This window comes from Artemia franciscana, chromosome 5 (assembly GCF_032884065.1).
Source record: "Artemia franciscana chromosome 5, ASM3288406v1, whole genome shotgun sequence".
Classification (NCBI taxonomy): domain Eukaryota; kingdom Metazoa; phylum Arthropoda; class Branchiopoda; order Anostraca; family Artemiidae; genus Artemia; species Artemia franciscana.
The window spans coordinates 3,284,468-3,298,710 of NC_088867.1; the positions used below are offsets into that span (position 1 = coordinate 3,284,468).

The following is a 14,243-nucleotide window of genomic DNA, read 5'->3' on the forward strand; positions in this document are numbered from 1 at the left end:
ACAGACAATGGGACAGCCAAGAATGTTGTACATTCGCAAGTTTTACGTAGTTAAAAACATATATATATATATATATATATATATATATATATATATATATATATATATATATATATATATATATATATATATATATATATATATATATATATATATATATATATATATATATATATATATATATATATATATATATATATATATATATATATATATATATCTATATATATATACTATATATATATATATATATATTAGTATATATATATACTAAGTGTTGGGGTATAAATATCTTTATACCCCACTTATAAATATCTTTATAAGTGAGAAATTTTTTCGAAAACGGCTCCACATTTTTTCGGGAAAATTGGCACCATGGTATATTCTGGCCTAAAAAAACAATCTAAATCGGTCAGAAGTTTGAGAAAGTTCGTTAAGAGCCTTGATTTTAGGAAAAAAAAATTATGTGAGTGACTTCATTTTTATATGCATCAGTAAGAAAATTAGGTTGTCACAGTTGTCATACTCATGTGCAAAAATTTAAGGTCTTCATGTATAGAGAAGTTTATATTCAATTGCTTAAAGAGCAAAAAACTGGTAATTGCAAAAATATTCACGTATATTATGACAACAATTCAAAAACCTTAAAAAATTCAAAGCAAAAAGTTCGAAGCTTAGTAGAAATCGTTATTAGATCTTGTACTTGTGGTAGTAATCAAATATCTTTGAATAGACTTAACATGAGAAGAAATTGAATTGCGTAAAGAGCAAAAAACTGGTAACTGCAAAAATATTTGTATATATTTTAACAAGGGATTACAACAATTACAACAAGACCTGGCCGCTTCACTGCCACTTCATATATATATATATATATATATACTAGCTGTTGGGGTGGCGCTTCGCGCCACCCCAACACCTAGTTTGTGGGGGCGCTTCGCGCCCCCCAAGCCCCCCTGCGCGCGTAAGTCGTTACGCGCCATATTAGTTACGTGCCATTGTAGTTGTGTCCCTGTGTCCCACCTGTGAATATAGATATGTATATATATATATATATATATATATATATATATATATATATATATATATATATATATATATATATATATATATATATATGTATGTATATATATATATATATATATATATATATATATATATATATATATATATATATATATATATATACATATATATATAAATATATATATATATATATATATATATATATATATATATATATATATATATATATATATATATATATATATATATATATATATATATATAAATATATATATATATATATATATATGTTTTTAACTAACACACCACCCCAACACCTAGTTGGTGGGGGAGCTTCGCGTCCCCCTCCCCGCGCGTACCTGATTATTCTAATGATTGCCCTTGAGCTTTGTTGATGGTGATTGCTAATCGAACATTCCCTGTATCCCCGTCGTCATTTATATACCCCCCTATGCCCCCGGCATCCCTGTGTCCCTGCGTCCCGGTCGTCATTTATATTCCCAGTATCCCGGTCGTCATTTGTGTCCCAGTGTCCCAGTCTGTAATTTCTCTTTCAGCGTCCCAGTCGTCATTTATATTCCCTGTGTCCCAGTGTCCCGGTCGCCATTTGTGTCATTTGTGTCCCGGTGTCCCGGTCTGTAATTTATCTTTGAGTGTCCCGGTCGTCATTTATATCTCCCGGTCGTTATTTGTGTCCCAGTGTCCCAGTCTGTAATTTCTCTTTGAGTGTCCCGGTCGTCAATTATATTCCCTGTGTCCCGGTTTTAAGTTTTCTTTTTCTCCTTTATTTTTCAGTTTTTTTCCTATTTTTAGTTTTTTTCTTTTTCAGTTTTAGTTTTTTTTTATTAGTTTTTGTTTTTTTTCTTTTTAGTTTTTTTGTAGTTTTTACCTTTTTTTAATTTTTTTTTAGTTTTTTTTTCTTTTTTAGTTTTTAGTTTTTTTTACCTTTTTTTAGTTTTTTTTAGTCTTCTAGCTTTTTTAGTTTTTTTTAGTATTTTCTTTTTAGTTTTTTTTTTGTAGTTTTTACCTTTTTTAGTTTTTTTTCTTCTTTTGTATTAATGCTAAAGCCAAGTTTCGAACCTGGAACCTCTCGGAACTGGAACCTGGAACATAACGCTTTACGAACTCAGCTACTTCGGCTTGAATACATTCGTTTTTGAATTGGTATATGATGAAATAATTCAGACGTCATATAATGACGTCACTCGACAGACAGACAGACAGACAATATATTATATAGACAACTTATATATATATATATAGTATACTAGCTGTTGGGGTGGTGCTTCGCGCCACCCCGACATTTAGTTGGTGGGGCGCTTCGCGCCCCCCAAGCCCCCCCGCGCGCGTAAGTCGTTACGCGCCATATTAGTTACGCGCAATTGTAGCTGTGTCCCTGTGTCCCACCTGTGAATAGAGATAGATATAAATATATATTTTTAACTACGTAAAACATGCGAATATACAACATTCTTCGCTGTCCCATTGTCTGTGCATATAAATAGCATTTATATTCCCTGTGTCCCGATCGTCATTTGTGTCCTGGTGTCCCAGTTTGTAATTTCTCTTTGAGTGTCCCTTTCGTCATTTATATTCCCTGTGTCCCAGTGTCCAGGTCGTCATATGTGTCCCGGTCTGTAATTTCTATTCAAACAATCCCTGTGTCTCAGCCGTCAATTATATATCCCGCCTGTGCCCCTGGCGTCCCCGTTGTAGTTGTGTCCCTGTGTCCCGGTCGTCATTTATATTCCCGGTCGTGATTTGTGTCCGGGTGTCCCAGTCTGTAATTTTTCTTTAAGGTTCCCGGTCGTCATTTATATTCCCTCTGTGTCGGTCGTCATTTGTGTCCCGGTCTGTAATTTATCTTTGAGTGTTTTTTTCTTTTTAGTTTTTTTTTAGTTTTTTACATTTTTTCAGTTTTTTTTCTTCTTTATTTTTCAGCGTCACTATGAAGTACATATCGCCGAACCTTTGTTTTTTAACTTAAATTTGGTAGGCATTGATGACCTTATCCAAGTCAAAATCACAAACCCAATCATCATCGCTATCATTTTCAGTTTTGATATGTTTTGACTCTCGCTTTTCAGGTGGATTTTCATCTAACTGCGCGGTTTTGCGTTCTTTAGCCGCAAGCCTGTTTTCTTGCTGTTCTTGTGATTCCTCGGCACGCTTTCTTTTCTTACTTTCTCTATCAGCTGCAAGCCTGTTTTATTGCTGTTCTTGTGATTCCTCGGCACGTTTTCTTTTCTTACTTTCTCTATCAGCAGCAAGTTTTTTGGCATAGACTCTTTGAGCAGCTTCCTCGGCTGTTGCCATTGTAGGTTCTTCGGTCATTTTACAATTAAACATTTTTCCGTGAACGCATGTCTTAAATATCTTTAATGACGTCACCGTCATAGCAAAAATGACGACAACTAACTTCATGACTTCAGTCGACACAGGAACAAGACGTCACCTGACAGACAGACACACAGACAGACAACTTATTTTTATATATATAGATAGATATATATATATTTATATATATATATATATATATATATATATATATATATATATATATATATATATATATATATATATTTATATTTATATATATATGTATAAATCTATATATATATATATATATATATATATATATATATATATATATATATATATATATATATATATATATATATACATGTATATATATATATATACATATATATATATATATATATATATATATATATATATATATATATATATATATGTATATATATATATATAAATCTATATATATATATATATATATATATATATATATATAGATATATATATATATATATATATATATATATATATATATATATATATATGTATATATATATATATATATATATATATATATATATATATATATATATATATATATATATATTGATCAATATTAATAGTATAATTATATATTACATGGGTTATTATTATCACTATTATTGTTTTGATTACTATTTTTATCGTATTTACAAAAATTAGTTCTGTTTAAGGTTTCTGGTCGAAGGCTCCAAAATCCACCCAAATTTATGGTTGATCTATACGAGCAAGCAGTGAATGGGGAGTTCAAAAATGAGATAATAAATCCTTATAATGCAACTGTGGTCCGTAGCATTGTAGGCAAAGGTAAGTCTGTATTCAGTTTTAAGACTGTTTGTTATGTGATTATTATATAACAGATTTATAGCCTCTGTCCTGAGAGGGCCATATTAAAAAACTAAGATGGATAATCGTCCTTATGAAATTGAGTTCTCAAAACATCCTCCCCCCCCCCCCGTCAGTACCTCTCTCTTTACATTAAAGCTTAAATTTTGTCCCTTATCCTTAAGAATGACCCCTGAATCATAAAAGCCGTAGAATAAATAGTTGAAATTACTAAAAATGCTTTAGCGTAAAGAGCGAGGTATTAGGAGGAGGTGAGCCCCTCGTATGCATAATAAAATCTGTTCGTTTTTAAGTTTCAATGCTGCTCCTAACTTCCAGATGAAAAAACCTTTTCATATTTATTTTTTCATTGTTTTTTTTTTGGATAATGCTAGAAAATCCTACGCTCTCTTCATGGAAATTTTCTTCCCCAATGACAAATTCCTCGATGGAAAGTTCCCACAACATATACCCCTCTTCTCAACCCCTCCCCTCAACCAAAGAACCCCCCTGAAAACGTCTGTACACTTCCCCATAACCATTACTATATGTAATCACTGGTCAAAGTTTGTAACTTGTAGCTCCTCCCACGGGGACTGTGGGGAAGTGAATCGTCCCCAAAGACATAGTTATAAGGTTTTTCGAATACACTGAATAAAATGGCTATCTCAGAATTTTGATCCGGTGACTTTGGGAAAATAATTAGCGTGGGAGGGGGTCTAGGTGCCAATCAGTTTTTTCAGTCACTTAAAAAGGGCACTAGAACTTTTCATTTCCATTAGAATGAGATCTCTCGCAACATTCTAGGACCAATGGGTCGATACGATCACCCCTGGAAAAAACAAAAACAAAAAACAAATAAACACGCATCCGTGATCTGCCTTCTGGCAAAAAAAAAAACACAAAATTCCACATTTTTGTATATAGGAGCTTGAAACCTTTACAATAGGGTTCTCTCATACGCTGAATCTGATGGTGTGATTTTCGTTAAGATTCTATGACTTTTAGGGGTGTTTCCCCCTGTTTTCTAAAATAAAGCAAATTTTCTCAGGCTCGTAACTTTCGATGGGTATTACTAAACTTGATGAAACTTACATATTTAAAATTAGAATCAAAATGCGACTCTTTTTATGTAGCTATTGATACCAAAATTCCATTTTTTAGAGCTTTGGTTACAATTGAGCCGCGTCGCTCCTTATTACAGTTCGTCACCACGAACTGTTTGATAGTCTTTTTCATATTATTTTATCTAATTTATCTACTATGGGCTGCCTCCCCGTAGTAGTATAATATTTGTAGGCATGAATTTATAATGGGACTTTGTCTGTGCAGGATTTCGACTCTTGTTGATAGAAGAGGATCTCCAAGTGCTGAAAACCATGTTGTGACCAAGATGGGCCCAGGATTGCACAAAGCCTCCAACTTACTGGAGGTCCCAGGGACCTCTTGCTGTGCGATTCTGAGCCGGCTTAAGCGCTTCGGTGTAGACATGAGAAAATATGTTGGTTCCCATCCTGCACTGGTATCCGGGACCATTGCTTTTCCTGAGGCCAAAATAATTTCAAAGATTTAAAGAGATACAGAAGAGAGAAAAATGAAGACTTTTTTCCCAAGACAGTGAACGAACAAAACCTATTTGAATATTTCGGCCCAATATCTAAGGGCCGTCTTCAGCAAAGGAAATAACAAACAATAACGGACTTACAATAAAAGTTCTCGGTTAAAAATCCAGTTTTTAAAATAGCCAAGGCACCATCACTTCCTTACGAAAAGTTCAGCCAAGACTTTGTGATAAGAGCTAACATTTTACAAGCTAAAACGGTTCATTCATTTCACTAACTGTATTTATTAAAAATTGGAATAATTTCTTATTGCGATATTTGCCTTCTCTGCAGCTAATCTTGTATTTCTTTTGGGATTGAGTTTGTTTTTATTCGTTCCTATTTTTGTTTTATTTTGAATTAGGTTATTTTCTATAATTAATTTTGTGTACATAGGGTTGAGTGTGTATTCACCCAAGTCTCTATTTAGGGATGTATTATTATTTAAGTTTCGTTTGATTTCGATTGCCTTGCGGACAGTTTGTTTGATTCCTAGGACATTGATTGCTTAAATCTGAATCGAAATATATGGAGTTATTTTTAGATTTTAATACTTTTTCAATACTTTCTTTGTGTTGCTGTAATCTTGTTCCTAAATTTTGGTGAGTTCGACTAGTTTAATAATTTACACAACTACATGGTATTTGATACACCCCTCTTAGACGAGTAACTGGGGCTTTATCCTTACCAGAATTGAGAAGATTCATTATACTTAAATTGCTTGTGAAAACAACACGTAAATTATTTTTTAAACTAACTTTTTTCAGTTTTGAAGTAATTTTCGGAATATAAGGTAGATAAATCGTGATTTTGGGTTTATTCGAATCGATTACTGGTGTGGGATTTAAGGCTTTAGAAGAATGCATCTTTAATCTTTAAGCAATAACAGCATTTATGAGAAAAATTGGGTACCCGTTGCCAACAAGTATGTCCGTAATAAAATTCAATCAAATTCAAAAATACGGCTCTGAACAGGTATTAAGTACTCTATCCATAATAGACATTACCACACTTCTTTTAGGCCGTGGAGGATGGTTAGATTTGAAGTGAAGGTATCTATTATTATGCGTAGGTTTTTTGTAAACCGTAAAATCAAGTTTATTCACCTTACGTATTATCAATACATCTAAAAAAGGTATTTTTCCATCTGTTTCGGTCTCTAGAGTGAATCGCAGGTTTATTTCGTAAGTATTTAAATGTTCTAGAAAACCTTTAAGTTCACTTTCGCCATAATTCCAAACTGAAATTACGTCATCCTTGAAACGTCCCCAAAACACACGATAAAGAAAATACGAATCCAGGGCCCAATTTTCTAGATTCTCGACGAAAATATTTGCGAGTAGGCCTGATAGAGGTGATCCCATAGGAAGGCCCCTTACCTGTTTGTAATATGAATCTCGAAACTCGAAGTGCATGGAATATTTGTTACATAATTTAACCAAATGCATGAGAACGTCAATGTCTAGACCTATAGATGACTCTTCGATTAGATGATAATTGTTTTCTAGTTCATTTTGTAATAATTGCTAAGATTTTAAAACATCAATACTAGTTTACATGGAAACTATGCCAAAGCTGCTTAATATGGAATTTTCACAAATGTTTATCTGTTCAGTTTTTCTACAAGATCAAATGAATTTTTTATTTAAGATTTTTGGGAGTGAAGCAATGGTTTAAATGCACTGCATAACCATTTTCCAATGTTTGAGGTAGGTGATTTTGTACTAGCTACGATGGGTCTTAGAGGGATGCTTTGTTTTTGCAACTTTGGTAATCCATAAAACTTTGAGCAAAAAATGCCAAGAAGTATTTTTTGGCCGTCTTCAGCAAAGAAATTAACAAACAATAACGCACTTACAGTAAAAGTTCTCGGTTAAAAATCCAGTTTTTAAAATACCCAAGGCATCATCACTTCCTAACGAGAAGTTCAGCCAAGACTGTGTGATAAAAGCTAACATTTTACAAGCTAAAAAGTTTCATTCATTTCACTCACCGTATTTATTAAAATTGGAATAATTTCTTATTGCGATTAAATAAAAAAACTAGTTTTTTTAACTGAAAATAAGGAGCGACATTAAAACTTAAAACGAACAGAAATTACTCCGTGTATGAAAGGGGCTGTTCCCTTCTCAACGCCCCGCTCTTTACGCTAAATTTTGACTCTTTCTCTCAATTCTACTTTATTAAACAGTAAAAAACTTTAGCGTAAAGAGCGGGCGTTGAGAAGGGAGCAGCCCCTTTCATACACAGAGTAATTTCTGTTCGTTGTAAGTTTTAATGTCGCTCCTTACTTTCAGTTAAAAAAAACTAGTTTTTTTTATTTAATTTCTGAACGTTTTTTGAATTAATGCATGGTTGATTTTGGCTCTCCACACATAAATTATTAAGATGAAAATTGCATAATAATTCTTTTTTTGGCTAAATGGCTTTCTATTAGTTTTGATCAGACGATTTTGAGAAATAAGGGGTGGGGAAGGAGGCCTAGTTGCCCTCCAATTTTTCGGTTACTTAAAAAGGCAACTAGAACTTTTAATTTTTAACGAGCGTTTTTATTAGTAAAAAATATACATAACTTGAGAATTAACTTACGTAACAAACTTCTATACTCTTATATTTTTATTATGTATATGAGGGGATTTGTCCCCTCATTAATACCTCGCTCTTTACTCTAAAGCTTAAGTTTGGTCCCAATGCTTTAAGAATGACCCCTGAATCAGAAAGGCCATAGAATAAATAGTTGAAATTACTAAAGATACTTTAGCATAAAGAACGAGGTATTTAGGAATAGAAGAACCCCTCATATGCGTAATAATCTCTGTTCATTTTAAGATTTAATGCTACTCCTTACTTTCAATTGAAAAAACTTTTTCATGTTTATGTTTTCATTGTTTTTTTTTCATATTAATGCTAGAAAATCCTGCGCCCTTTTCATTGAATTTCTCTTCCCTCATGACATATTTATCCCAGGAAAGATCCTCCCACATAGCCCCCTCCCCTCAACCCTTCCCCTCCAAGCCTGAAAAATCCCCCTGAAAACGTCTATACACTTCCCAATTACCGTTACTGTATGTAAACACTGGTCAAAGTTTGTAACTTGCCGCCCCTACCCCGGTGATTTTGGGGGAATAAGTCATCCCCAAAGACATAGTTATTATGGTTTTCGACTATGTTGAACAAAATGGCTATTTCTAAATTTTGATCCGTTGACTTTGAGGAAAAATGAGCGTGGGAGGGGGCCTAGGTGCCCTCCAATTATTTTGTCACTGAAAAATGGCACTAGAGCTTTTCATTTCCGTTATAATGAGCCCTCTTGCGACATTCTAGGATCATTTGGTCGATCTGTCTTCTGGCAAAAAATACGAAATTCCATATTTTTGTAGATAGGATCTTGAATTCCTTGCAATAGGGTTCTGTGATAAGCTGAATGTGATGGTGTGATTTTTGTTGAGATTCTATCACTTTTAGGGGGTGTTTCCCCCTATTTTCGGAAATAAGGTAAATTTTCTCAGGCTCGTAACTTTCGATGACAAAGAATAAATTTGATGAAACTTATACAATAAAATCAGCATAAAAATACGATTCTTTTGATGTATCTTTTAGTATCAAAATTCCATTTTTTTAGAGTTTCGTTTACTATTGAGCCGGGTCGCTCCTTACTACATTTCGTTACTACGAACTGATTGATATTTGCCTTCTCTGCAGCTAATCTTGTATTTCTTTTGGGACTGGGCTTGTTTTTATTCATTCCTATTTTGTTTTATTTTGAATAAGGTTATTTTCTATAATTAATTTTGTGTACATAGGGTTGAGCGTGTATTCACCCAAGTCTCTATTTAGGGATGTATTATTATTTCATTAAAAAAAAACATTAAAATCTAAAAATAACTCCATATCTTTCGATTCAGCTTTCAGCAATAATATTTATGAAAATTCAAATCATTATGTTCTATTTGACGAAACAATTCTAATTAGCAATGACGTAGGAATCAAACAAACTGTCCGCGAGGCAATCGAGATCAAACGAAACTTAAATAATAATACATCCCTAAATAGAGACTTGGGTGAATACACACTCAACCCTGTGTACATAAAATTAATTATGGAAAATAGCCTGATTCAAAATAAAACAAAAATAGGAACGAATAAAAACAAGCCCAATCCCAAAAGAAATACAAGATTAGCTGCAGAGAAGGCAAATATCGCAATAAGAAATTATTTGAATTTTTAATAAGTACAGTTAGTGAAAAGAATGAACCTTTTTAGCTTGTAAAATGCTAGCTTTTATCACACAGTCTTGGTTGAACTTTTCGTGAGGAAGTGATGGTGCCTTGGCTATTTTAAAAACTGGATTTTCAACCAAGAACTTTTATTGTAACTGCGTTATTGTTTGTTATTTTCTTTGCTGAAGACGGCCCTTAGATATAGGGCCGAAATATTCAAATAGGTTTTGTTCGTTCACTGTCTTGGGAAAAAAGTCCTCATTTTTCTTTCTTCTGTATTTCTATTGTGGAAAGGCTGTGAGGTCTTTGTCATTATTTAAGATTCAAAGAACATGAAAGTTGGAACTTGGGATGTTACGACGTTAAAAAATTACTATCGCATCGACATTTTGACTGACGAATTAAGGCGGTTTGAACTGGCTTTATTACGAGTTTTAGAAACTCATATCCCAGGGGTAGTAAGCATGAAATTAGGAGACATAGAATTTGTTTACTCAGGCAGGAAGGATGGGGTACATAGACTTTTTAATTAACTTTTTAACGTTTAATTAACTTTTTTTAACTGAAAGTAAGGAGCGACATTAAAACTTACAACAAACAGAAATTACTCTGTGTATGAAAGGGGCTGCTCCCTTCTCAACGCCCGCTCTTTACGCTAAAGTTTTTTTACTGTTTAATAAAGTAGAATTGAGAGAAAGAGTCAAAATTTAGCGTAAAGAGCGGGGCGTTGAGAAGCGAACAGCCCCTTTCATACACGGAGTAATTTCTGTTCGTTTTAAGTTTTAATCTCGCTCCTTAGTTTTAGTTAAAAAAAACTTGTTTTTTTATTTAATCGCAATAAGAAATTATTCCAATTTTAATAAATACAGTGAGTGAAATGAATGAAACTTTTTAGCTTGTAAAATGTTAGCCTTTATCACACAGTCTTGGCTGAACTTCTCGTTAGGAAGTGATGATGCCTTGGGTATTTTAAAAACTGGATTTTTAACCGAGAACTTTTACTGTAAGTGCGTTATTGTTTGTTAATTTCTTTGCTGAAGACGGCCAAAAAATACTTCTTGGCATTTTTTGCTCAAAGTTTTATGGATTACCAAAGTTGCAAAAACAAAGCATCCCTCTAAGACCCATCGTAGCTAGTACAAAATCACCTACCTCAAACATTGGAAAATGGTTATGCAGTGCATTTAAACCATTGCTTCACTCCCAAAAATCTTAAATAAAAAATTCATTTGATCTTGTAGAAAAACTGAACAGATAAACATTTGTGAAAATTCCATATTAAGCAGCTTTGGCATAGTTTCCATGTAAACTAGTATTGATGTTTTAAAATCTTAGCAATTATTACAAAATAAACTGGAAAACAATTATCATCTAATCGAAGAGTCATCTATAGGTCTAGACATTGACGTTCTCATGCATTTGGTTAAATTATGTAACAAATATTCCATGCACTTCGAGTTTCGAGATTCATATTACAAACAGGTAAGGGGCCTTCCTATGGGATCACCTCTATCAGGCCTACTCGCAAATATTTTCGTCGAGAATCTAGAAAATTGGGCCCTGGATTCGTATTTTCTTTATCGTGTGTTTTGGGGACGTTTCAAGGACGACGTAATTTCAGTTTGCAATTATGGCGAAAGTGAACTTAAAGGTTTTCTAGAACATTTAAATACTTACGAAATAAACCTGCGATTCACTCTAGAGACCGAAACAGATGGAAAAATACCTTTTTTAGATGTATTGATAATACGTAAAGTGAATAAACTTGATTTTACGGTTTACAAAAAACCTACGCATAATAATAGATACCTTCACTTCAAATCTAACCATCCTCCACGGCCTAAAAGAAGTGTGGTAATGTCTATTATGGATAGAGTACTTAATACCTGTTCAGAGCCGTATTTTTGAATTTGATTGAATTTTATTACGGACATACTTGTTGGCAACGGGTACCCAATTTTTCTCATAAATGCTGTTATTGCTTAAAGATTAAAGATGCATTCTTCTAAAGCCTTAAATCCCACACCAGTAATCGATTCGAATAAACCCAAAATCACGATTTATCTACCTTATATTCCGAAAATTACTTCAAAACTGAAAAAAGTTAGTTTAAAAAATAATTTACGTGTTGTTTTCACAAGCAATTTAAGTATAATGAATCTTCTCAATTCTGGTAAGGATAAAGCCCCAGTTACTCGTCTAAGAGGGGTGTATCAAATACCATGTAGTTGTGTAAATTATTAAACTAGTCGAACTCACCAAAATTTAGGAACAAGATTACAGCAACACAAAGAAAGTATTGAAAAAGCATTAAAATCTAAAAATAACTCCATATATTTCGATTCAGATTTAAGCAATCAATGTCCTAGGAATCAAACAAACTGTCCGCAAGGCAATCGAAATCAAACGAAACTTAAATAATAATACATCCCTAAATAGAGACTTGGGTGAAAACACACTCAACCCTATGTACACAAAATTAATTATAGAAAATAACCTGATTCAAAATAAAACAAAAATAGGAACGAATAAAAACAAGCCCAATCCCAAAAGAAATACAAGATTAGCTGCAGAGAAGGCAAATATCGCAATAAGAAATTATTTGAATTTTTAATAAGTACAGTTAGTGAAATGAATGAACCTTTTTAGCTTGTAAAATGCTAGCTTTTATCACACAGTCTTGGTTGAACTTTTCGTGAGGAAGTGATGGTGCCTTGGCTATTTTAAAAACTGGATTTTCAACCAAGAACTTTTATTGTAACTGCGTTATTGTTTGTTATTTTCTTTGCTGAAGACGGCCCTTAGATATAGGGCCGAAATATTCAAATAGGTTTTGTTCGTTCACTGTCTTGGGAAAAAAAAGTCCTCATTATTCTTTCTTCTGTATTTCTATTGTGGAAAGGCTGTGAGGTCTTTGTCATTATTTAGGATTCAAAGAACATGAAAGTTGGAACTTGGGATGTTACGACGTTAAAAAATTACTATCGCATCGACATTTTGACTGACGAATTAAGGCGGTTTGAACTGGCTTTATTACGAGTTTTAGAAACTCATATCCCAGGGGTAGTAAGCATGAAATTAGGAGACATAGAATTTGTTTACTCAGGCAGGAAGGATGGGGTACATAGACTGGGAAAAGGGCTCATGATGAATAAGGAAGCTGCTAAGCCTTGTTTAGGTTGGGAAGGTATTAATAATAGAATACTAATCAACCAGTTCGTGGTAACGAACTGTAGTAAGGAGCGACCCGGCTCAATAGTAACCAAAACTCGAAAAAATGGAATTTGATACCAATAGTTACATAAAAAAAAATTGCATTTTTATGCTGATTTTAAATATATAAGTTTCATCAAGATTAGTCTTACCTATCAAAAGTTACGAGCCTGAGCAAATTTGCCTCATTTTAGAAAATAGGGGACAACACCCCCTAAAAGTCATAGAATCTTAGCGAAACCACACCATCAGATTCAGCGTATTAGAGAACCATATTGTAAAAGTTTCAAACTCCTATCTACAAAAATGTGGAATTTCACTTTTTTGCCAGAATACAAATCACGGATGCGTGTTTATTTTTTTTTTTTTTTTTTTTTTTTTTTTTTTTTTTTTTTTTTTCAGGAGTGATCGTATTGACCCAGTGGTCCTAGAATGTCACGAGAGAGCTCTTTCTAATGAAAATTAAAAGTTCTAGTGCTGTTTTTAAGCAATAAAAAAATTGGAGGGCACCTAGGCCCCCTCCCACGCTCATTTTTTCTCCAAAGCCACCGGATTAAAATTCTGAGATAGCTATTTTATTCACCATAGTCCAAAAACCTAATAACAATGTCTTTGTGGACGACTTACTCCCCCGCAGTCCCCGTGGGAGGGGTTGCAAGTTACAAACTTTGACCTGTGTTTACATATAGTAATGGTTACTGGGAAGTGTACGGACGTTTTCAGGGGAATTATTTTGATTTGAGAGGGAGAGTTGATGTGGGAGGGTTACGTGGGAGGATCTTTCCATGGAAAACTTCTCATGGGGGAAGAGACTTTCAATCAAGGGGGCGCAGGATTTCTTAGCATTATTTAAAAATACACAATAAAAAAATAAATATGAAAAGTTTTTTCTACTGAAAGTGAGGAAAAGCATTAAAACTTAAAACGAGCTGAAATTATTGCGACTATGAGGGGTTTACCTCTTCGTAAAACCTCGCTCTTTACGCTAAAGTATTTTTATTAA

The 14,243-nt window shown here is 33.2% G+C and overlaps 2 protein-coding genes across 2 annotated transcripts in view; one reads left to right on the forward strand and one right to left on the reverse strand.

The window, feature by feature from the left end:
• Positions 1 to 14,243, reverse strand: part of LOC136026884 (BOS complex subunit TMEM147-like) — a 344,819-nt gene that overhangs the window by 300,160 nt on the left and 30,416 nt on the right. The window lies entirely within an intron of this gene.
• Positions 1 to 14,243, forward strand: part of LOC136027782 (uncharacterized) — a 75,294-nt gene that overhangs the window by 34,401 nt on the left and 26,650 nt on the right. Inside the window, exon 2 of the mRNA XM_065705245.1 lies at positions 4,056 to 4,188. Within this exon, the coding sequence (XP_065561317.1) occupies positions 4,056 to 4,188 (133 nt within the window). The remainder of the gene's footprint in view (positions 1 to 4,055; positions 4,189 to 14,243) is intronic.